At 40.1% G+C, this 26563-nt stretch overlaps 1 protein-coding gene across 5 annotated transcripts in view; it reads right to left on the bottom strand.

Annotated features, from left to right (window-relative positions):
* Nucleotides 1-26563, bottom strand: part of MAP3K4 (mitogen-activated protein kinase kinase kinase 4) — a 144482-nt gene that overhangs the window by 26596 nt on the left and 91323 nt on the right. For 2 of the 5 annotated variants that reach the window (XM_073337845.1, XM_073337849.1), the window contains exons 14-20: nucleotides 17124-17202; nucleotides 13952-14030; nucleotides 9679-9775; nucleotides 8613-8729; nucleotides 3273-3373; nucleotides 1423-1503; nucleotides 431-622 (exon numbers count right to left, since the gene is read on the bottom strand). In XM_073337845.1, the coding sequence (XP_073193946.1) occupies nucleotides 431-622; nucleotides 1423-1503; nucleotides 3273-3373; nucleotides 8613-8729; nucleotides 9679-9775; nucleotides 13952-14030; nucleotides 17124-17202 (746 nt within the window). The remainder of the gene's footprint in view (nucleotides 1-430; nucleotides 623-1422; nucleotides 1504-3272; nucleotides 3374-8612; nucleotides 8730-9678; nucleotides 9776-13951; nucleotides 14031-17123; nucleotides 17203-26563) is intronic. The other 3 variants (XM_073337846.1, XM_073337847.1, XM_073337848.1) reach the window with 3 other exon arrangements.

Below are 26563 nucleotides of genomic sequence, written 5' to 3'. Positions count from 1 at the left end.
TACCCTACAACAGTGGCTCTCAACGCATTTTATCATTGTGGGCCACATATGCAGCTCTTTATGAGTTATGTGGGCCGCACCCACACAATATATATATACTACCTGTATGGCCCTGAGGATGTCACATGTTCAGAGATTGCAGGATCAAGCACAAAATGAAGCTGTTCAGCACATGCTACTGAATTAATTCATGTCACATATCAATTTTTGTTTCTAACTACTTGACCAGTGACGATATCGCAGTAAATGCTATATAGGAAATGCTAGTTCCAATAGTATTCTGTGTTTAATATTCTGTAAATCTTCCTTGTGTAGTAAAACAAACTTTAATATCTACACCAAGATGCAAGATTTCAAATGTAAATCTTAAGGTGAAACAAGGTCTGAATACAGTAATTTAAGCTACATGACAAGTCCATTACAGACTTACCAATTTTGTTTCCTCTCTGCCACTTGAAGGTCACCTTCCTTAGACCTACATGCATGATATTATCATAAGATTTGGGGGTATCACAGACTTGGCCAATTATGTTCTTTCGCCTCATTTCTCTGTATCTCTTTTCTTCAAACAATCGGACAGACTTCTGAACAGCATCAATAGGTCCTTGCTTGGAAGCGGTGTCTAAAAAAAGCAGTGCACAAATTCATTGATTCAGAGACCTACACCCCTACGTTTGAATGGCATGTCTACTCCTTTGCCACTACTGTATTATGATGAGACCACGTTGAACAAGTGTTATGATGTACAATGCAACTATTTTCTTAACAGAAGTTCAAACAATAAGGAAGCTGGAACTAAGGAAAGCAGAAGATATATGTTCCGGTTTCATATGAAACTTCTTACTTTGCAACTTAGATGAAAATACTGAACTATTTTTAATTCCCACTAACATAATTTTAATTCCCACCAACATAATTCAAAGAAGATAGCTGCACTGAAGTAATAAACTTACAATATGATTTATCTTCGTTTAGCCTTTAATTAAAGCACTGATCATTAGTTTGGATATTAATACAGTTGAGTTCATTACCATAATGAAACAGGGGAAGGAAGAAGTTTAAGATTTTACTTCATGTAGATTTGAGAACTTTTCTCAAGTTTAAATAATTCTGAAGTTTTGTGTGAACCTCTAACTTCTTTATGAACCTCTAGATCTAGAGATTTCATGTAAACTCAACTTCTCAAAAATGTCTTCTATCAACTGATGATAATAAGTATGTTGGCAACTATTAATATTAATTTTGTATATCAAGAACAGTAGATAATGCCTCAAAGACGACATACTGTTCTTTTTTTAAACTCCTCTGATATCAGAAATGAGTATTTTTCTGAAATACAACATTAAGGATTTTTTTTTTAAATATACAGACTTAGCTAAGCTTGAAATATACTGCATTATGTAGTGTTCCTTTCTCTCTTACCTTTGGTCTGATTGATGAGAGTTCGAAGCTCCCAACTCCTTCGGGCTGATCCACTCAAGTCTCCTTTAGGATACAATGGTTCTGTAAAAACAGTAATGTGAGAAATTATATTATATTGCCTAAAAATTGTTTGTTTTCATACTACTTTTAAGTTATTAACAGTGTTGCCATATTCAACAACAAAATCTTACATTTTACATTTCAGGATTAAAACACCTGATAATTTAACAACTCACACTGATCTTCGTTATGGTATTTGAGGCAACACTACATCTAGTTACATTCTTTGAACTTTAAGACAATTTAGTATCTTTAGAAATAGTTATATATAACACACGGCAGAAATTCAGCATCTGTATACATAAAAAGTGACTTTGCATTGCAAAATTGTTTATAAATAGTCAATCCAACCTAGTTAGTCTCCCCTTCAAAATCAGGCACAGGTAAAAGGCAATGATCAGGCAAACCAAGCAAATCAAAAAATATTCTTTAAAAGTTCAATTGTTTGTTAAACGTTTCTTCCAATTTGGAAACAGACAACACAATCTACTATACTCAAACTCCAGTCATAAGTGATGGCTGAAATACTGGAGAAGTCCATTGTCCGTCATACAAAATATAAAATGAAACTTCTTAATGAACAAGTTTATTTTCTAAGGAAGTTGTTTAAATATATTTCACTTATATGCCTAAGAATATGAGGGGTCAGAGAAACCTCCTGAGGAGGAGGAGAGGCCCAGATCAATCAATCTACCAACATGTGGATCCAGTCATTTCTCCCCACTAGTGATGGGTGCAAGTACTGGCTCTGGGGACTTACCTGTAACACTGATGCTGCAATAGCAGCTACAGTCTTTGCTTCTGATCCACAGCCTGAGAAATCCTCACCTCACAGCCAGGTTACTGTGCTGAGAAGGTGTGCGAGAAGAGTAGATCTAGTCACTGATACAGGGGATATTCCAACAAAATGTCACTATGGTATCAATCTCATTTTGAATGCTGTAGTGCAGGAGTGGGCAAACTATGGCCCGCAAGCCGCACCACTCTGGCCGGGGCACTGGGTTGGGGGCCGCACCACACGGCTGGGCCCTGCTCCTGCACTCTGTCTGGGGCGCAGGGGCTGCACCAGGCAGCTCCCGGAATCCGCACCAAGCAGCTCCCAGAAGCCGCGGCATGGCTCCACTCTGGCTCCTGTGCACTCCAATGGCCCCCTCTGGCACTCCAATGGGTGGTGCCTGCAGGCGGGGCAGCGTGCAGAGCCGCCTGGCTGTGCCTCCATGTAGGAGCCAGAGAAGGGACATGCCATTGCTTCTAGGAGCCGCATGAGGTAAGCGCCGCTCGGAGCCTGAACTCCTGAACCTCTCCCCACGCCCCAACCCCAGCCCTGATCCCCCTCCTACCCTCCAAACCCCCTCGGTCCCAGCCCAGAGCACCCTCCTACACCCTACAATCCTTATCCCCAGCCCCACCCCAGAGCCTGGACCCCTCCCGCACTCCAACCCCAATTTTGTGAGCATTCATGACCCACCATACAATTCCTATTCCTCGATGTGGCCCTCGGGCCAAAATATTTGCCCACCCTGCTGTAGTGGAACACCCCACGGGTTTATTAAAAAAGCCAAACAAGCTACATACAAAAAAAAAGCCCACACATACATATTTGGGAAAACGTAGGCAGCCTAATTTGAAAATTTGGTCATTAATTTAAATCTAACACAGTAAAGACCTGTTTAGAAATAAAGAGTTGATAAAGGAATTCTATGGACCTGGGTCAGGAGAGAGACAATACGTTCATTAATCACATTAATCATTTGCAGATCCAGATCACAATCTGTTATCGAAATAATCACCTTCTCGATCCTCAGTGGGACTTGAGTGACGGCTCAGGGACCTAAACTGCAACTCAGCTGCTATTGAAGCCAGTCGATCATTTTCAGGGACACTGGAACCCCTGTTAAAAAACAGCCACCGTCCTAATTAGCAATTTAACTGCACTTCTGAAGTGACAGAACCTCTAAAGCTTAGGAGGCAAGTGTGATCCCATTAATGAAAACCACACAAAGGCAAAACCAGTTCTTGGGAAGTAAACTGAAGTACTGTGTATCTTCAGCATTTTCTTTCCTGTTCTCTCCGTGACATTATCTAAATCCTGGATGGAGAAACTGTCCCAATCCACCAACCTAAAGGTTGGATCTTATGTAGCGTTAAGCACCTGAAACTCCTATTGATTAAAATGGGATCTACAGGGGTTCAATACCTTACCAGATCAAGCTCAAAGAACTTCAGAGCTATATTCCGCTCAGAGTCCTATTTAAAAGATAAATACTGCCGGAAGACAAAACAGGAACCCTACCTTGCACAAATTAATTATGAGCCTCTGTATATGCAAATTATTAAACAGGTAAAGAAACAGTGAGAAAGACTGAAGGAAATCTGCTCAAATACTAGGTCTGGGTAAATACAAAATGACCAACCACAACCTTCTCCGACCTTGGACATTCAACAACTAAATTGGAAAAATTAGTATAGAAATAGCACAGCCCCAAACTGTCAAAAAGCTCAATATAAACTAATAGATTAAAATTGCTTTGCATTTAATTTTCAAATTACATAAAAAAAGAGTATTTTAAGAACAGCCTTGAATGAACTATGGTAGCATTTGTGCACCACACATTGCTTAGTGCAACTGGTTTAGAAAGTTCTCATTCTATAAATTGTATGCACCTAATGCAAATGTTTAGAACAGATTAAAGCTTTGTTTCTACGCTATTCCAGTGGCTAGGCCTCCATCCTCTTAAATACAATAGAACCTTCCTTAGTGAAGAGGGTTTTTTTCCCCATAGAATAACGTCACTATAAATGAGGATAACTATAATTAAGACAGCAGACTGAGTTGGAAATGTTTGGGACATTCATTCTACTTCATTACAAACTGAAGTTCACTTTAAGTGGATTACGCTGTGCACAGAACTTTATAGTCATTCTTGAATGACAATTCTCTTCAATGCTACTACAGATTTCCCGTTTCCATAGTTAGTTTTTAAATACTATTTATTTAGTTCATGGGCGATCGGAGTTCAACTTAAAAATACAGATCGTGCACATCAGAATTCACTGCCTCTGTTGTAGAAGAAAACACGGCAGTTTGTTATTTCCAACTCCCAAACGAGTGGCAAAGTAGATGACTCCAAGAACAGCATGCAAACTTCTAGGGAATTATTTCTTTAATGAACAGAATACATAGATTTCTGTACCACACTGCAACCATTCCAACGTTCTAATATTATTGGCCGAAATATATATGTGGATGCTCTTAAGAAGTGAAGTCCCAGTTCTTTGAAATGTATATTTCTTATTTCTTTTCCTTCCATCAACTATTGTTGATCATTCGATTCTTTTGTAGTTTGACAAACATTTTAATTCTTTCGTTTTTAATCTGTTTAAAAAAATGAAAACAAGAAACACACACACGGTAACTGTTACAGATACCACAATACATGGGTTCGCCATCACACATGAATTACAAGTCTGTCCCAGTTGCATTCAATAGTATAACATCACACCAAAGCATAAGATAGTCAAAAATTGTATCCCTCTGTTGTGCCTGTTCAAAAAGCAGCTGCTCAGGCACCACTTCAAGTAACTCACACGCTCCAGGGGAAATTTGAAGGAGTGGGACAGAAGGAGCTGGGGGCAGAGTAGGGGAAATCTGTTTTATGTGGTCTGTAACATAAGAGGAATATTTAAATAATGGATTGATTCAATATGTGTTTTTAGAAACCACAAATACTACTCAACCACATCTCTCTTGATTTCTGAAACTGCTAGAGCTCCTAAATGAAAGGTATAGTTCATGCGTTATTTATTCTGTTTGTAAACCATGAAAAGGATCTGTAAAGTGCTTGGCACTGCTGATCACTACTACTGGGTCTTCTGTAATGACGGTCTTAAAATGGAAGTACAGAGAATGTTTGATAAACACAGAAATAGCATCCAGAAGTATTCTTCCAAAGACCAGGACTGTTCTTTTAGTGAACACAGAGTGTACTGTACAGCCAGCTTCTACATGTAGAGACCATTTTGGGATGCATATCAAAACTTTTAGCATAAAAATCACAGAACGTGAAGTCACAAGATACTTTGGAGACATGCTAGTTAGAGTTTTATGTCAAAAGAACTGCCACCTTATGCCTGGAACACTCCCCCTGAAATGATCTGTAAGGTCATAATCCATTCCTCTCCAAATATCTCAAAACCTGCTTCTACTGTGCCACCTACAACAAATCAGCTAACCAGGATGGTTGGTTGAGTTGCAGTTGCAGATAGCGGATAATACTTATTAAAAATAACAAACTTTAAAATAGTTCAGACTAATTAAGCTGCGTGCATAGTTCATCTAGGTAACCATGCAATCTTATTACTGTTGTCCTGTTCTTTCTGCCTCCCCTTCGCCTCTTAATGTTTGCTACATTTTCTTGTCACGTTTTATTTCAAATGAGTTTGTAACCTCTTTAGAGCATGAACCAGGTGCATATGATGACTAGCACAACAGAGCTCTTGGCACTATGACCATACAAATAAAAGAATTGAGATCCATAAGGTATTTAGAAATCTTAAGACTTCATAATCACCATTTGACTAGTATAATTAACAGTATTCTAACTGCATAAATCCTCTTAATGTCAAAATATTAAGAGGTCTTAAACAATAACTGCTATTCATTTATGAACTCATAATCATACCTCTGCACAATTACTAGCCACTATAATTAAAAGCATGTCTCATGTTTTTAACAGATGTTATTTCAAAGCATGGCCGTGATGAACATTTTAGTACCACAAAAATGTAAGTTAACAAAATTGCTGAACAAATAAAATTGAAGTTCATTTCTTTCCCACTCAACTCACACAGGAAGTTAGTTACAGTCCTTATATGAATGTTCCACTGACAGACTGTTCCCTTTCCTAATTTTTCCCCCCGCCCTGAACTATAAGGAAGGTGGCAACAGTAGAACACTAATGAGATTGCTACTCCCAAGATTATTTGCTGAGTATTGGCACAGTGCTCAGAGCTGTGGAGCAGATGTGGTCTCAGCCAAAAGGGGCTTACAACATTAATTAGATAATAATCCCCCTTTGTAATTGTAATCCAGCAAGGGAACCACTTTCAGGCATTTTATATTTCTTGGGCGGAGACTGTGTCTCTTTCCCTCCTCACTGGGGTGTTTTCCAGGCTACACAGTTCTCTGCCTTCACTGTGAGTTCCCCATCAAGTCAGACTGCCAAAGCAGGCCTGATTTGCTTTCTCTTCAGAGGCTGTCAATAGCATAATTATCCACTGTTATAAACCACCACACAGCTTTTCCCAAGCAAGAACATTTATTCTTAAAGTGAAAGCATTACAGAGAAAAAACATAACAATAAAAAACTACATGCATTCTAATAAATTTACCAGAGACCACCCCAACTCCAACAAGGGCTCTGGCAGGTGAACAGGCCTTCAAAACTGCACCCAGAGGTTCTTCTGTGATGTACATAACCACCTTAGCTCAGAATAAGAACACCCATGAATCTGTAAGTCACTCCTTTGGGCTTCTGATCTTGTCCTCATGTAACAGCTTATTAGCTGATAAAGGTCCCTTCCCACTGGGTGAAGCTTCAAAAGGCTAAGTTCTTGCAAAACTGGAGAAGTTATATCCGCTGTCACCCCCCACTAGAGATTTCCTGGGAAACCTGCTTAACTTTAGAAGTTCATTCTGACACATGTTTCAAACAGTCCTTTGAAGCTGATAACACTTCTCAGGGTTTACATTAGTCATGTCTCCTCCCTAGGGACATTACATACAATCCCACAGTAACACAAACATTTGCATTTTTAATAAAATGAACTTCTAAATTACTTAAACTTAATTCAATAAGGTTTGTTCAGGATATTGCAGGAAATTGCTATATCTGTCACAAACACAATTATGATGTAATACAGCCGGTCTAAACTCAAAGCAATGCAGGATTTTTGTGGGGATAAGGTGTGGTCAATTAGCAGACAGTACGTATGTGATTACACCAGACACAGGAAGCAAGGGGAAAGAAGCCTGAACATGGACATGGGAGAAATATACGAGGGGAAAGAGTGGAGGGGAGAGGGATGGAAAGGATATAAGAAGGGCTTGAATGGAAGGTACAGAGAGGGAGTAGGATGACACTTGAACATGAGAACAAGGAGTTTAAACTTGATGCACAACGCAAGGAGGAGCAAGTGACAGCAATCATAGGAGAGGAAGACAACTTTAGCAACTATTTGGATGGACTGCGGGGGTGTAAGGAGAGGCCAGAAAAGATAAGATTGCGGTAGATGAGGCAAGAGATTACCAAGACATCAACAAGGATTTTTGTGGTCAGGATGCAGAGGAAAAAGCAGACTTAGAAACCATGGAGGAACAAACAGCATTTGGCAGTGGCCAGATGTGAGGGGACAAATTAAAATGTGACACCAATGTTGCAAACCTGATAATAGGAAGGTACTGGAATAGATTTGTCCAGCAATTTATTGACGTTTTTTGAAAATGGCACTGCTCTGAAACATGAAAGGCATCTTTGGTCGTGTTCTTATTCTGCACAGGTATAAGAAACCACAGGTAGAAATCCACCCACAAAACTTATTTGTAGTACTCTGTATTTGCCACCAGGAAACTTTCACAAGTATTTTTCTTCACTAAAAATAATTTCCTTCCAGTTCTGTATTATATTAAAAATTCTTACAGTTTAATTGTAAACAATAAACTGATTAATTTGCATATTAAAACCTCCTTGAGAAATACATGTGCAGTGGAACATTTACCAATTACTAATAACCTATCAAAGCTAATTTACTGAGGAACTGAATGGCATATGTTAACTGCATGAGTATTTTTACTGCATGAATTAATGTATAGTCTTTTGACCAATATGTAAGGTCAAAACTGTATGTTCAAATTACCATCTTGTGCATCTCAGTGCAGACTTATAAACATGCACTTCTATAGTATAATAATTTCACATAAGTCGAACACAGATGAAGAAGCCACTGGAACAGAGCACATGACGGGATGGACTTTCACTGTTTAAATTATCTAATGGAATGTATTTAATGGGAGCAATTTGCATGGGTGATGTAAACAGAAATGAGACTTCTGCGTTGCGGAGTGGAACTACCTGGTATCATTTGCACTGCTGACAGGTTTTGGTTGAGCTGAGTCGCTACCGATGGGAGCGGGGCGACTGACAGCAGCGCTGCAATGGTTCCGTACATCACAAGGGACACTCCGCGTGCTGCGATGAGAAGAAAGACTTCAGGAAACAGTTGAAAAAGTGGATGGAGTTGAAAATTTAATTTAAAAATAAGATAGTGAAACAATCAAAAACAGTGTCGATTTTTAAAGTTTATTCATGTGGGGGGAAAGGGGTTTTTTTGGTAAAATAAATTTGGTCCCAAAAGTTTTAGAAGCAGAGTAGTCAATGGGCAAACAATCACCTAATATGTTAAGAGACCAACATTTCAAGTTACCTCTAGAATAGCTCCCAATTTGTGTGTGTAAATACCAGGCTTTGAAAAAATGTGGATCCATATTCTGAGGCTGGGCAACATCCCCTTTGAAAATATAGCCCTTTATTTTGTTTATGTGGAAGGCTCTATGGCAAAATTAGTTTGGAAGCTTTTCAAAAATATTTTAGCCCTACTTTTAATGGGGAACAATTATGTGAATATAGTTTAAAAATTATTTAACACTAAGATACAGAAATGCCACCATATTCAAGGGTGTTATCTTTGAAAAATCTCATGTAAACTAAACTACAGAAGCAAAGTCAGAGGCATTACACGCTCGCTCACTCACTCAGGGGAAGGGAAAAAGCTAGTTAACTACCAGTATTTAAAATACTGAATCTCATTATAAAATATTCTTTTCCCCAAGCAATTTTGTAAAGAAGGAAACAAAGAATGACTTTAAAGTTGGAAAGCATGCAGCAATAAGAGCATTAAACAAATGAGAAAATGCATCATCTCCAAAAGCATGCCTTGAAAATACAGATTTCTTTTACTCTTTTTTAAAAATCTCCTTGATTTTCCTCTTGCAAAAACAGAAGTATTGGCTTTATCAGAACAAATTTTTAGAGAAACTATATTCAGTTCCCTGAGTTAAACGAACAGCTTCAGTAACATCAAACTTTCAGTGAAAGAGGAGAAAGCTGACACTTAAGAATCTGGACAAGTGCTGAATACCTGAACCCTTCAGGAGTTGGGATGATAAGATGGGGATTTGGTGGATCACTGTGGCATCGAGGTACCTTCACAGGACGAGGACTGTTTCGATGAATAGCTGCAAATGGTAAAAGTCAACACATCGATATTATTACAATGTCAGAAAAACACCTGTTATGAAAAATTTTTAAAAATAATACTGTTGTGATTTTGTTAAAGATCCCCCCACAAATTAATCAATTACATAAGTTCAGCTTCTATTTACATCAAAATATTTTATTGATTTTGTATATACAAAACCCAAATAACTCATTTAAAATAAATCACTTATAAAGTAATACTAATCATACTAGTAACTTTCAGCATCAGATTTCTAAAAAATATAAACAGCCATTAAAAACAATCAAGGGAATGAAAAAATAGCTGTAACAGGATGTGCATCTAATGAAAATACTGTTACTGTATTTTCATTTTTTCAACTTCACAGGAAAGTGTTAATTTATTACTTTTTTATGCAGTAAATAAACAAAATGTTAAAAACTGAATAATGCCAACACTACTGCTTTATACGATGCTCTTGGCACCAGAAATATTAATTTTCTGGACAATGATAAAAAGTAAAGCATGCACGTCAAATGCCATGCATATATGCAGTAAGCTAAATAAATAGTTTGATCAGTACTGTGCATTCAGTCATGGCTGAAGCAGCATTTGCAAGTGTTTCAGTATTTTGGGCTCATATGCATGCTAAAACCATTGTTTTAACCAAAATGAACATTAGTCTCATCTCTAAACTAGTTTCACTGTGAATCTAAGAGCTTATATGAAGAGCACAGAACACTTCACTGGGTTATTCTAAATAGTATTTATTGTACATTAACTATTCCATTCTAAAGGAAAGCACAGAGTGGGGTAAGGGTTATGTGGACAGAAAAGTAGCTGACTCCCTTGTAAATTTACAACCCAAACTGTTGGCGTGATGTATAATAAAATGAACCCTAGCTCTAGCCTCGAGAAGGACACTGCACATTATTCTTTCAAACTACGTATTTGATATGTGATCTGCAGACAGGGGATCACAACAGGAGAAAGCTACCCTGCCAGAATAAGAAACATACCTCCCAGCAACCAAAACGAACAATTAATGCTGTGCAACTGACCAGAAAGTTGGACACTTCCTTTTTAAAGAAGTTAGATATCTGTGTATCTCTATCTATCTTTCTGTACATTAAACCCAGTGTTTTATCCCAATACTGCAAAGACTTACACACACACACACTGAACCTTGTACCGTTTACAGTCACAGTCATTTGAACACAGATACTGTAATAAAGTTTTTTTATTTTTTTTGTTACTTGCAAATAAGTGTTCTATTTTGATATTAAATTCACTGAACTTAAAACAAAGAGATAATGCTTTTTCTTCCAGGTGTACTACTTTTGCTTCCCTCCCTCCATGTATGATATCTTCAGCTCAACCCTGTTACTTTCTCTCTTCCCAATGCCACTTCTCTGTACTTTACACAATACCCACACTTCTTCCTTCTCCTGTTTTTCTCTGATCCCTTCATTCCCCCTGCCATCTAAACCCATTTGCCCTCATTCATCATGGCATGGAAGAGCTGCTTATGATTTCAAAACCAACAGGTGCGCCCCACTCCATGTTGTGCCTTAACACGTGTGAAGTGCGTCAAGACTATGTGAAAACATGAGGGACCAGTATGCAACTTCAGGAAAATGAGAGTTATGAATGTCTAACAATGACTCATTGCAGTGGCAAGGAGGTGGGAAATGAGAGAAATTACTAGATAGCATTCCTAACCACAACAATGGTGCTAAAATGAAATAATAATTGCAGTGTGGGCAGTAAGCAGCCAAAATGATTTTGGAAGTTATATCTTCTGGAATCTAACAAAGATACTGAAAGTACTGCACCGGACATCAGCACAGAAGTCTCCTACAAGGACATAAGACAGAAACATATGTATGAAAAAAAAGTTAATATTCCTCATGCATGAAATCCCACAACACAGAAGTTTACCTTTTTAACAAAGGACATTTTTAACCTTGACAAATCACAAGAAGGTTTACAAGAGTTCCAGGTACAATCAGAAATACTCTGTTGGCAAGGCAGTTTGGTTGCATTTAAAGCCTAACAGAATGTCACATCTCTCTTGTTGTAGCAACACTACTGAATAGCAACATCAAAGAAAAGCTTTGCAATTAACATTTGCTTAATTCAATTTAAAGTTCTGAGTCAATAATATAGTTGATTATAATTTTAGATGCACTGAATTACATATTTGGCAATTCTTCTTCTAATCTACATTTTAAGAAAGAATCACACTGCCTTTTCCTAGGCCATACAATTAATAAAGATATTCACAATAGCCTGCAGCTACAGTATCAACATTTTACACAGGTTGACATTTAACTTCGGCTCTTTCAGATGGTTTCCAACCTATTTCCCCTTGTAGATAATTACAAACGTATTGCTGTATACTCTTTATCCAGAATCATGTCTGAATATGATTTTAACAAATAAATAGAATTCCTTTTTAATACTAAACCAAAATAAATGTAATCAGACTCATTCATTAGTCATTAGATAATCTTATTTATGAAAATATTTAGAACCAATAGATGTTCAATGCAAACTAATGTAATATTAACATTTGTCTTTTAAAAAATAGATTAACTTAATTTTATGACACTCACTACATGGAAATATATATCTAGTTGGGAATGAAAATAGTAACTTTAGGCAAGAAGTAGATTTGTAAACAAGGATACAATGCCATATTTAACACTTCAGTGGAGGTTATGAGCCCACATGGGAAGTAGCTCATTTTAGATCTAGTAAAATTTTTGTGTTAACGGGGATCAAGCAACAAGGAACATTTTAAAGCTTCTTTTCAAACAGTTTTAATATCTGCATTATCACTTGTGTCTACAAACCTTCAATGTAATATAAAAATAAACAAGTCAAAAATGCACTGCAAGGAAATTGATCCACAGAACACATCAAATCACTTGAGCTTGTCTACATGGCAAGTTACTGTGCAGCAATCCAGGATATGAATCTGCAGTGTACCAGCTTGCCGCACAATAATGTCACTTGTGGACATTGCTACAGTGCACTAACGTCTTGGAATATGGCTTGGCTTTCAATGCATTTTAGCAGTATCCACACAAGACATTACTATGTGGCAAACAGCTGCTCTGTAGATTCAGACCCTGACTTTCCACGCAGTGACTTGCCATTGCAGACAAGCCCCCCAACCGGATAATACACTGTATTAGAATAACTAGCTTGCTCTTACAAACATTTGCCTCTGACTTGAATCTGAAATTCTGCTGTAGCCACCCTTTCACTTTTCTATTCTTATCTGCAATGGCATCAACTACAGTAGAGGCCTTTATACAGCCCTGACTTTCCCCAAAGCTATAACTCCTCACAGCCATAATATTTTCTTCAGAAGACTTGATGGGACTCTATTGGGAGCCATTTAAGGACACTAATTAGCCTTGGTCTACACTACAGGCAGCTTACATCGACCTAACTCTGTAAGTGTCTTCACTAAAATGTAGCTTCCACCAATGTAACTCCCCCATTACACTGACTTAATAACTCTACCTCTGTGAGAGGCATAGCACTTAGGTTGATGCAGTGTCAGAGTAGACACTGTGTTGCTTACATCGACTGTTGCTGCCTTACAGAAGCTGTCCCACATTTACAGTTAAATCGGTGCACTGCTCCTGGTGAGAATGCACACTGCCAACACAAGGTGCATAGCATGGACATGCAAAAGCGATTTAATTACTGCAGTGACTGTATGTCAACATAACTTAGGTCTACTTAATTTTGTAGTGTAGACTTGCCCTTAGTCAGAGGAATCACCTGAGTGATTTACTTTATAAAAAAAACTACTTGAAAATATGGACTGTTGTCATTTTATACATTACTTGTGTTAACACTTCCACAGTTTAATGATGACTCAGACAGTAATAAGAAAAGGAGTACTTGTGGCACCTTAGAGACTAACGAATTTTAGTCTCAAAGGTGCCACAAGTACTCCTTCTCTTTTTGCGGATACAGACTAACATGGCTGCTACTCTGAAATCAGACAGTAATGTTCATATAAGAACAACCAGGAAAAGCTTTAAAAGTACCTTTTTATTGTTAACTTTAATGTTTTAAAATTAACTTGCAATCAAATTGTTATTTTTCAAACTTATTTATACAAACTACAGTAGCTAGGTTCCAGAAGTAATGCCAGTAACTGCTGTCTTACCAATGTACAAACCTGTAACAGGACTGTGAGGTTTTCCAATTACATGGCCGATGCATTCATTCATCAGAGCTTGTAAACTCTAGGAGAGGGAAACAACAACAAAAAAGTTATGATATTGTACACGAAACAAGATAATTGCCCTCCCCCCAAAAAAAGTCATTTATCTAGATTTGAAGAAAATTTGGCTTACTAGTTTTTCCAATTTTGATCAAGCCTTTAAATTTGTCTTCAGACATAAAAATCCGAAATCTCCAAAATTTGTTTCTTCACCACAGATATGACCTATATAGTTATGTATGCTGCTAACTGAAATATATTTGTTAATGTATGAGGTAGTTTAGACAATGACTGCAACATGATTTCTCTAACAGGCAATTATCCTGAGGTGAAGTCAACACAGGCAGGGTGTTATTGCTTAAAATGTACTAATACATGCATAGTCTGTCACGTGCAATACGACTCTTCTATCTATTCCATTAAGTTAAATCTCTGGAGCCAAAAGTTAGGATTTCATTGCTAGACACTCCTCTCTGCAATAGACTTGCCAGAATTAAGTAGTTAAAAAGACTGAACAATGATAGAAAGAAGATGGGTGAGGTAATATCTTTTATTGTACCAACTTCTGTTGGTGAGAGAGAGAAGCCTGCAAACTTATACAGCACTCTTCTTCAGATCTGGGAAACCTGACCAGACCTGAAGAAGACCTCTGTGTAAGTTCAAAAGCTTGTCTCTCTCACCAACAGATGTTGGTCCAATAAAAGGTATTACCTCACCCATCTTCTCTCTCCTAATATCCTGGGACTAATATGGCTATAACAACACTGCATGAACAATATATAACAAAACAGCCCCTCTACACTATAATGCTAGTAGGAATTATATGCAAGCATTGACAAAGACCATAAAATTAAGTATCACGTTTACTGAATAAACTGCTTTATTTTCGTTATCTTCTTAAAAAAAAAAAAAAGGGTTCTATGTCACAGAGATAAGCATTAGACCTGGCTGACATTCAAAGATACTGTTCACTCTGAGATATAGTGCTCAACACTGACCCAGAAAAATTGCTGTTGTTAGCATAAGAGGAGACCCTCTTCTGTCCATAGACAATATAGACAAATATAGACAAACATTCTTCCACCTTGCTAAAATTCCTCTTGCAATTCAAAGGCATAATAATGGAAACTGAAGCTAGACAAATTGAGACCCCAGTAAACTGATGTATTTTAACAGTAAGGGTAATTAACCACTGGAAGAAAATATCAAGGAATGTGATAGATTCTCCATCACTTGAAGACTTTAAATCTTTAAATCAAGATAAAGGTCTTTCTAATATATATATATATAAGCTCAAAACAGAGAGTTTGAGGTTGCCACAGGGATTTCTCTGTGAAGTTCTATGGCCTGTGTTATACGGGAGATAAGACTAGAGCATAATGGTCCCATCTGACCGTAAAAATCTATTAAATTGAAACCAGGTGTAAGATGGCACAACCTCCACTAACTTCAACTCAGTCATTTTCTGTTTACACCGGGTCTGAATTTAGCTCAGCTATCCTGAATGTTACTGGAGTATTCTTCTGATGTTTGTGTGCAGTTCCCATTGCAAATCCCACTTTTTGCAAAACTGCCAAGTTATCTTTCAACGACCAAAAGTGGTCAGAACCTCGAGTTTAGGTTTTATCACATAAATAGCTCCCACACTATACAATGCTAGCTGAGGTGTTGGTTCCATACACATTCAGAGGAAAGAATACTATGATTGTAAAGCACAAAAACCACTTTATATTTATTTTCTCAAAGTCTCTGAGATTCACCTGAGCTTGAGAACTGAAGAGATCACATCAGAAGGTGCCAGGACTACAATTAGACTATTTAATAAAATATTTGTACTATCCATCAAACTGTTATAGATACTTTAGAAACTGCATCAAAGTTGGGAAAAAAATAACAGGCTGGGGCTAGTTTTTAAAGCTAGAACTTTACATCTTATCTGCTATATCAGGCACAATACTCAAGCTTATTAAGATCATATTTAAAGAACTGGAATTTTTTAAAAGCCCTATGTTTCCCAGCAATGCAAACATTGGAAAATAGTCCGCTTCAGGATTTTTGTGCTAATAGCCAGTTTAGTTTTAAAGATAATATTAAAGGAAAAGGATGAATGCTATAGTTTCAGTTTTATTTATTTAATAAGATTACTGTACCCTAGTATTTCATAATGTATCTTTAATTTGTTCATAATGATCTGCCTCCTAATTAACAGTGGCTCAACTACAGCGTGTTGCCACTGGAGATCAATGCTCTTTTCCCTCCTGAAACAGTAGAGCTGAAAAATGCTGCAGTGATAGCAAAGTACTGACTGTGGGACAGGCTTTGAGTAACCTGTCCTTTTCTTTAAATAAATGCAGACACACTAGTTGAGAGACGAAATGTTAACTGGGGAAGTATCTGTCAAAATTCCAAAGAAAAGCTGACTCTAAATAAAAGTGAACACAATCAATTCCCATCAATATTATTCTCTGTGTTCTGCTACTTTTGTGGGGACTGTACTTTCACCTCTACTGCAGACCTAGAACATACCACATTACAGAACTAAAGCTTTCAGGATTCTGTTTCACAGAAACAAAACAACCCCTGCCCACCAAAACCAAACACAAACTATGCTCTACCATATAATTTAACAGTAACAAGGCAAGATTCAAATTTTAAATCTTGTACTTTAGTATGATTTAGCTCTAAAGAAATACAGTTAGATTGTAATGTTTTAGGTTTGCTCCATACATGAACTAGGGCTATTAAAGATACATTTCAGATCATCCAATAGAAAGCAATATTAGGTTGAGTGTAAATTAATAGCTCATCAGCAAACTGCTGCCAAGTATCCCAGGTCGTGAATGTAGTTACTATACAAAGGTTTCAGTACCGCAGAAACCTGACATGACAATTTTAATATTTTTGTATATTGATGTCATTAGCATGCACTATTCAGAATTTTGCAAGCTAAATCAGAGAAATAGGCATTTAGATTTATATAGAACAGTCTCGGAATAATAATTAATCAGACATAAGAGCACAGATAACAGATAATAGACAGACAAATAGACTTTTATTGATTGAAACTGAACTGAAAGCAGGTTGGGCTACAATGGGAGAACAATTAATTCCATACCAAGAAATCCTCTTCAGGCAGAGCTGAAATAAAGGCTGGCTCGATGGCTTGAAGAAAATCAAAACCTTGTGTTGCCCACCTGTCAAGAAGAAGAGAATTGTTCATTAGCCAAAAACAATTACATAAACGTCACATGAGTTCTAGTGACTTATCCTAATATACATGGTTAAGGGTATGTCTACATTGAGGAAAAAAAAGAAAAGAGGGAAAAAAAGATCCATGGCAGCAAGTCTCAGAGCCCAGGTCAACTGATTTGGGCTTGCAGGACTCACACTACAGGACAGCAGCACAGATATTCGGATTCAGGCTGGCGCCCAGGATCTGAAACCCTGCAAGGCAGGGTTGGATCTCAGAGCACAGGCTCTAGCCCACGCGCAAATGTCTGCACTACTATTTTGACCCCATAGTGCAAGCCCAAGTCAATGGACCCAGGCTCTGTGGCTCACTGTTGCGGGTTTATTTATTTATTGCTTATTTTTGCAGTGTAGACATACCCAATGACTGCTGCTTACTTGCTTATATGTCAACAAAATTTCTGTATAACAGTTTGGATTTATGCACAGAGTGAAGTATCTGGCTTTTGCCAAGGGGTTAATCTTTAGCCAGTGATAAATGGACATGAAATTCTGAGTTCTGGACTTTTAATACAGACGTCCCCAAATAAAGATAGTAGTCTACCTTCCTCAGGCCTGGTTATACACCTCAGCCCACTAATATCTTAGGAAATACATATCAATTCCCCATAGACAGCTGTAGAGGCACAGGAGCTAGCTAGGAGAAGGTATTTGTATTTGGTTTGTATTTGTATTATTTGTATGTGTAGAGGCTTGCAGGGGCTTTGTGCTGGGAGAGAAGGTGAGCCCTGATTAGGGGGCGGGGCTTCTCTGACTCGGGGTCCTATAAAGGTAGCCAGCCAGTCAGGCAGCGGCATAGACAGCTGCAGCGGCACAGGAGCCAGCAAACAGAGATGTAAACAGGGGAGTTTCAGTGGGAGTTTGTCTTGCGGTGCTTGTTGGGGGTTTGTTCTTGCTGTGGGTGGTGGTGTTTTGGTGTGGTTTGTGTTTCCCAGATTAACAGGATTCAGTGGAAAGGCAATGACAGATAAAGAGGCAGCAGTGGGAGTGACCCATGTAGCAGAAGACACAATGAAGATGACTGGATGTGGAAGCTGCGGTATGTACATGATCCTGGAGGGGGTACATGGTAAGAGTTTTGTCTGCATGAAATGCTGTCTGATAGAGCTGATGGAGGAAAAGATCCGAGGTTTGAAGAGGCAGGTGGAAAGTCTGGCTGAGTTTAGAAAGGGGTTCAAGCAGATTATGGAGCAAAGACATGAGGTATCTGAAGGGAAAAGCTCAGACTTGCAGATGGAAGCAGGACAGAGGAATTCTGAGGGCAGACTGGGTGAGGAAAGTGGTCAGTGGAAGCACGTGACTAAAAGAACCAGGCAGAGGAAAAGACGGCCAGTGAAGGAGAAACAGAGCTCAAGAACAAGTTTGCGAGTTGGAAAATGAAGAAGGGGCTCAGCAGGTGGTCACTGAAGGTAGAAGGGCAAGGAAGAAGAGAAGAGTGGCTAGTCCTATAGGAAAACAGGAAGAGTCAATGGAGACTACACCAAATATGAGTCCCAGGAGGATACAGGATGGGTTGAAAAGGATTACAAGGGAGAATAGGAATGGAAAGAACTTGCAGCCAGAGGGAACAGGGGATAGACTGGAGAATAGCACCATCACCAGGAAAAGGCAGCTCTATGTGATCGGGGACTCTTTACTGAGAAGAATAGACAGGCCTGTAACCAGAGCTGATCCAGAGAATAGAAGGGTGTGCTGTCTTCAGGTGCTAAGATACAGGATGTAGACCTGAGGTTGAAAAGGATCCTAAAGGGAGCAGGAAAGAATCCCCTAATTATCCTTCATGTGGGAACAAATGATACGGCTAGATTCTCGCTGGAAAGTATTAAGGGAGACTATGCTAGGCTGGGGAAGACGCTTAAGGAAATCAAGGTTCAGGTGATCTTTAGTGGGATTCTGCCTGTTCCTAGAGAAGGGCAACAAAGGTGTGACAAGAGTATGACTATCAACAGATGGCTTAGGCAGTGGTGCTATAAGGAGGGCTTTGGGATGTATAGCCACTGGGAGGCATTCATGGACAGTTCTCTCGGGATGGACTTCATCTGAGCAGGGAAGGAAATAGACTTCTAGGATGGAGGCTGGCACAACTGATTAAGAGAGCTTTAAACTAGGAATCTGGGGGAGATGGTTGGGAAATGTCCAGGTAATCTCCATGCCAGATTTTAGCATTGAGAGGGAAGAAAATGAAGTAAGAAAGGATACAGCCGTGGGTAGGAGAATGTATATAAGGAGGAAGGGCAGCGTGGATACCAATCTAATGTTATACTGGCTGTAGAATGACCGTGCCTAATAGGGTACAGAATGTGAGCGAGGCCAAACAGCAAAAATTAAGATGTTTGTACCCCAATGCGAGGAGCCTAGGTAACAAAATGGAGGAACTAGAGCTACTGGTGCAGGAAGTGAAACCAGATATTCTAGGGATAACAGAAACATGGTGGAATAGTCGTCGTGACTGGACTACGGGTATTGAAGGGTATGTGCTGTTTAGGAAAGACAGAAATAAGGGTAAAGGTGGTGGAGTAGCATTGTATATCAATGATGAGGTAGAATGTAAAGAAGTAAGAAGCGATGGAATGGATAAGACAGAGTCCGTCTGGGCAAAAATTACATTGGGGAAGAAAACTACTAGAGCCTCCCCTGGGATAGTGCTCGGGGTGTGCTATAGACCGCCAGGATCTAATCTGGATATGGACAGAGCCCACTTTAATGTTTTTAATGAAGTAAATACTAATGGAAACTGTGTGATCACGGGAGACTAACTTCCCAGATATAGACTGGAGGACCAGTGCTAGTAATAATAATAATAGGGCTCAGATTTTCCTAGATCAAGGGACGTGATCGCAGATCGACCAACAGATCGAGAGACGTGATCGCTCCCCTCTATTTCACACTGGTGAGGCCTCATCTGGAGTACTGTGTCCAGTTTTGGGCCCCACACTACAAGAAGGATGTGGAAAAATTGGAAAGAGTCCAGCGGAGGGCAACAAAAATGATTAGGAGACTGGAACACATGACTTATGAGGAGAGGCTGAGGGAACTGGGGATGTTTAGTCTGCGGAAGAGAAGAATGAGCAGATGGGTATTGTAGTTGTAAGAATGCTTGATAGAGATCTTGTAGGTGTTTATAGAGACTGGGAGTGGATGGGTCATTACACAAAGTAAAACTATTTCCCCATGTTTATCTCCCCCCACCCCCGTTCCTCAGACGTTCTTGTCAACTGCTGGTTATCACTACAAAAGGTTTTCCCTCCTCTCCCCCCTCCCCCCCGCTGGTAATTGCTCACCTTAAGTGATCACTCTCGTTACAGTGTGTATGGTAACACCCATTGTTTCATGTTCTCTATGTATATAAATACATATATACAAATATAAACCTCCCCACTGTATTTTCCACTGAATGCATCCAATGAAGTGAGCTGTAGCTCACGAAAGCTTATGCTCAAATAAATTTGTTAGTCTCGAAGGTGCCACAAGTACTCCTTTTCTTTAGGCATAGGTGAGAGGTTTTTCGCAGGAGTGGGTGGGTGAGATTCTGTGGCCTGCGTTGTGCAGGAGGTCGGACTAGATGATCATAATGGTCCCTTCTGACCTTAGTAGCTATGAATATGTTTTCAAGTGCCCAGCCCAGAACATAAGATCTTGGCAACTACTTTAATAAGGAGTCACTAAGAACTCCTTTCTGGGCAAAATCAAAGACATGGTACTAGCAAGTAGACTTAAGCAGAATCTGACCAGTATTAATATTATATACTTATTCCAACTGGGTTTCAGCTCAGATTGAAGCACTAAGAAGTGCAGTTGTCACTTGTGGATGGTCTCTTTCTAGCTGTAAACTGCATGAGACATTCATTCTGAAGTGACTGAATCCTATAGAGGTTTTTCACATCAACTATCACAAAATACTTCTGTACCACCTATGGAAGCCAAGTGAGGGTGCACATATGCTAGGTTGGCTTTGCCAATTCTCCTGATCAATCTGAGAGTAGGGTGATGGGTAGCTTGTCTTCCTGATCAAGAGCTCTGAGATGTGGTGTTCTACATGGTTCAATCTTGTCACCCCTCTTACTGAACGTTTTGTAAGAATTATGGGGAGACTGAGACACATCATGGGCAATGCTGCCAACAATATGCTGATAACACCCAACCCTAAATCTTTCACATTCAGAGCAGACAATCCTGCTGCCCAACAATCCAAATATCTACATAAAACTGGAATATGGATGAAAGAAAACTGGCTTAAGCTAAATCTGGGAAGGAGGTGAAGTTAGCAGGAAGAAAAAGCACTTTGAGTAGCTACAGGAAAAAATGGTTACTTAACTGTTCTGTAACTGTTATTCTTTGAGATGTGTTGCACAGGTACATTTCATTTCATGTGTGCGCCTATCCAGTGCACCGAAGTCAGATACTTCCCATAGCGGTATCTGTTGGGGCAGCACATGCAAACTCTTCTGCCTCATGCTGCTATACAATGGTATAAAGGTAAGGGTTGTCCCCGACCCCCTCAGTTCCTTCTTACTGGACAGATATGTGTAACGCATTTCAAACAACAACAATTACAGAACAGGTAAGTAACCATTTTTTTCCTTCTTCGAGTCATTGCACATGTCCATGCCACTTCAGGTGACTCACAGGAAGTTCAATCTGGAGACGGGTTTTAGAGTCTACCTGAACAGTGACTGACAGACTACTTGGAAATCCAGGATGAGATTCTCTGGGGCAAGACTGCAGGGCCTTTCATCCTCTCTGCAACAGTCTCAAACAGCTGGGAGGACAATCTAAATGACCTAGTTCTGTCCAAGTAAAACACTAACACGCTTCTAACTTCCAAGCTATGGAGTCTCTCTTAATCCTTAGGAGAATGAGGCTTAGAAAACTTGGTAAGTATACTGCTTGACTGAGGTGGAATTCTGACACTAAAGTCAAAATTTTTGGATGCAGACATAACTTTGCTTTGTTCTTATAGAAGACTGTGTAGGGAGGGTCAACTACGAACGCTCGTAATTCTGCTACTCTTCGTGCCAAAAATGCAAATTTCATATATAGCTGGAGTAATGAGCAGGTAAGCCATCACTTCAACAGGTGGACCCATCAACCTTTGTAGCATGAGATTCAAGTCCCAGGGAGGGATAGGAACTGCAATCTGGGCATATAATCTGTCCATACCTGGCCTGAGAGACCATTTGTGATCTTTGCTGAAAGATCCGGTCAGGCAATCTGCCAAACTGTTGTGAACCCTAAGAAGATGGGGTGCTTTGAGGTGAATTACATTGATGATACAAAACTCCCAACGCTGTAATGCTTCATGACAGAGACTGTCTGACCTGGCCCCTCCCTGTCTGTTCATGTAGAACATTGTTGCAGTGTTGTTCATGAGGACAGAGTTTTCCTTTGATGCTAGGCAGAAAAGTCCAAAAGGCCAGATGACTATCCCTCAACTCTTGCATGTTTATGTGAAGAGCTAAATACTGTTGTGACCACAGATGCTGAGTGCCTAGATGTGCTCCCCACCCTAAAAAAGAAGCATTTGTAACCAGAGTCAGTGTGGATAGAGGAGGAGCAAAGGCAATTCCCATATACACATTGAATTGCATCCATTCATCAGTCCAAGAACAGCAGCACACCTGCAGGCACACAAATCAACACCTCGAATGGGTCATGAGCTAGGTAGTACACTGACTTTAACCAGGCTTACAACCTTCTGAGATGAAGTTTGGGATGACAGAGCATGTACATACATGAGGCCACATTTCCAGAAGTCTGAGGCAGTTCCTTGCAGCTGTGGTTGGATGGACTTTCAGATCTGTGGAAATCGTTAACATTGCCTGGAATCTGGCTTGAGCTAGAAAGTCCTGACTACTGTAGAAACCAAGAGTGCCCCTATAAACTCTGTCCTCTGAACTCAAAACTGACTAGCTCTTGTTGATCAACAGACCTCAAAACACTGAGTTCTGCTACACCGAATTCCACCTGGTTCTTGGACTGACACCATACCAGCCAATTGTCAAGGTAGGAAAATACTTGCACTTCTGTTTTTTTGAGGAATGCAGCCACCACTACCATCCATTTTGTAAATATTCAGAGCACCAGAGAGGCCCAAGTGCAGGACTGTAAACTGAGAATGGGTATTGTTGACCAGAAATCTTAGGAATAGCATGTGGCTTTGATCAATAGCTGCATGGAAATGTGTGTCCAATCCATGGCAGAGTACCAGTTGCCAGGATCGAGGGAGGGGATAATGGAAGCTGGGGTGGCCATGTGAAACCTTATATTCCTTAGGTACTTATTCAGATTTCACAAATCTTGGATAAGTCTGGGATCTTTTTTTGCCTTTGGAATCAGGGAGTAACTTGAATAAAACCCTTTTTTCTCAGTAGAAACGAGGAACCTCCTCCATGGCTCTATGGAGGAGAGACTGGACCTCTCAGAGGAGGTCTCTGAAGAGGGACAGGGAAGGACTGAAAATCTGAAAGGTTTATCCCAGTTCCACTGTGCTTAGAACCCACTGGTCTGTGGTAATGTAGGCCCAAAGCACACTGAAAGTGGGATAAGCTGTTGTGAAAAACAGGGATAGGAGAAAGTCGCCCAAGACACACTGATATTTTCACCTCAACAAGGTAGTCAAACATTGTCTGGCCTTTCTGGGTTCTCTAGAAGGACTGGATGAAGACAAAGTGAGGAAGTGGAGGTCTCATCCTGTAGTTTTTCCCTTTGCTCCTGGAGTAGTCAAGCTTGTCTAGGCAGGAAAGGTGGTACTGTTGGTTCGACTGAGGGAGAAATTAATTCTTTATAGGGAATGGAGTGTAAATCCCCAATGATTTCAATGTAGTCCTAGAGTCTTTGAGACTGTGAAGCTTCTCATCAGTCTGCTGCGAGAATATGGTGGGACCCTCAAAAAAGATCCTGTATAGTCTGCTAGACCTCCTGTGGAAGACCAGAAGATTGATGCCATGAACACGTGTGTATCATTATTGCAGATGCAATAGTTCTGGTTGCCAAATCTTCCCCATCTTACGTAGTTTGGCGAGAAGTCCTAGCTATGAGTTTATCCTCATCCAAGATGGCCAGGAACTCTTATCTAGCATCCTCTGTTTACTTGTCCCTGAGAACATTATCCCAGAGATAGTAATCATATCTTGCCAGCAAAACTTGCTCTTTAGAGATACGAAACTGTAGGCCAACAATGAAATAAATCTTTCTACTGAAAAAGTTGAGTCTTTTTGCTTCTTTATCCCTTGGGGTAGAAGATGGCCATCCCTGAAACGCTCTTTCATTTACTGTCAAGACAACCAAAGAACCTGGTGAGATATGAGTGTAGAAATGTTCAGAGCCCTGAGAAGGGACATAATACCTGCACTCAGTTCTCTTGACTGTCAGTGACAGAGAGAGGGTGTTTGCCACAGCAATCTTGTATGTTCTAGTATGGCTTCATTTATAGGTAGAAGACGACAGGAAGGCTCTGCTGACCCCAGTACGTCCACCAGTCTATTGGAACTCTCTTGCACTACCTCAACCCAGATATCTAGAGAGGAAGCAACTCTCTTTTTAAGAGCTCTTAGTAGGCCCTGCAGTCATCTTGGAGAAAAGAGGACAATCCAGACAACACCACCTCATCAGATGAAAAGGAGGACAAGGGTAAAGAAGGTTCAGCTGGAGTTCTCCTATACCTCCCCAGGTGTAGGTTGTGGCATGGAAGGTTGTTCCTCAGTACTGGCTTGGAAGACTTCCTGAGGTTCCTCATGTGAGTCATCCCATCGTTTGCTCAGAGATCTAGAGAGCAGAGGAACTGGGGATGATCTGTTGGTGGTGGGGAAATCCCATGGTAGAGTATTGGAGCCTAATCTCTATCAGCCCAAGGAGCCATGTCCCTGGACCACTGTGGCACCTGTGTCAGATACCAGGGGCAGAATCCTCTCGATGAAGGTGAATGACACCTTTTATCCCAAGAGTGAGGGGCACAGGAGCCGACAGCAGACTCTGAAGAAAAACCCGAGTCACCCAACTAGGGAGACGTGGTATTATGCAATGCTGAAGACTGCTCGTGTGTATCCAAAGATGTTGGTACCAGGGACAGCATACTTGGCTTGCCTCTAGATGGCACCAAGCAAGGCAGCACTGGACTGTCTGAAGTTGGCTACGCCAGTACGCAGGTAACTCCAACAAAGACTGAAAATATATCAGTACCGGATTACTTGTTTCCTGTACTGGTGGAGCACCCAGTACCAAGAGGCATAGCAGATCTCATGCCACAGCATAAGCCTTCAGTGTTGTCATTACCACGACGTTCCCCCCTGAGGCTGTGGCATTGAAGGGGTGATACAACAGTAGGGGTCAGTCTCAACACCACTGGTGATGGAGCCAACAACCCTGGACAAGACGAAGTTGGTAGTGGGACCTGTCAATCATCGGAGGACACTCTACCTCACCGTCCAGCTTGCTTGCTGGCAGATGGTACCAGAGACCTCGATTTTGTGGAGGAACCAGACATACTTTTGAGGCACGGTTTTTATGCTCCTTCCTGGGCTTCAGGGAAGGGAAACAGTCCTGAGACTATACTAGGTCTGGAGGAGCACTTCTGATGGAAGAAGTGCTCAGTACCTATCCTAAGGGGGAAGGTTCAGATGGTAGATGCAAGATGGACTCCATGAAAAGGTTACGCAGTCTCACCTCCCTATCCTTTCTAGTCCAGGACTTGAAGTCCCTGCAGATCTGACAACAGTCCCTGATGTGATCCTCCCTGGGGCACTTTAGACTCCTGGAATGAGGATCACTCACCAGCATAGACTTATTGCAGCTGGTGTAAGCCTTGAAGTCTAGAGATTGAGGCATGCCCCAGTACTCGGAGTTAGTACAGAACATTTGGGAATCAACACACTATTAAAATTAAGTAAAATAACAAATGAAATTTACTCTAAATCTCTAGCTAACTATAGATGAGTACACTAATTATATACAAGAGAACAAATTCCCTGATGGGGAAAACACTTGCAAAGCAAGTCAACACACTCAGACTACCAACATGGGCAGTAAGAAGGAACTGAGAGGGCTCAAGGGTGGTACAAAGGGCAGAGGGTGGTTTAACGAGAAATACATCACACAGCAGTACAAGGCCACAAAGGGCGCACACATGCCACTAAGGGAAAATCTCCGACTTTGGTATACTGGGCATGCACACAACTGAAGCGGAAAGGACACGTGAAATCGCTCCAAGAACAATGACCACACCCTCATACAAAGACACCTATCATCCGATATTCAAAACAGTACATAGTCCCAAGGTCTTAGCAGATTTCTCGTTGTTCCTGAATATCA

The sequence above is a fragment of the Lepidochelys kempii genome, chromosome 3, assembly GCF_965140265.1.
Source record: "Lepidochelys kempii isolate rLepKem1 chromosome 3, rLepKem1.hap2, whole genome shotgun sequence".
NCBI lineage: Eukaryota > Metazoa > Chordata > Testudines > Cheloniidae > Lepidochelys > Lepidochelys kempii.
The sequence above is the reverse complement of the archived record's forward strand: the minus strand, read 5'-3'. Positions and strand labels throughout refer to the sequence as shown.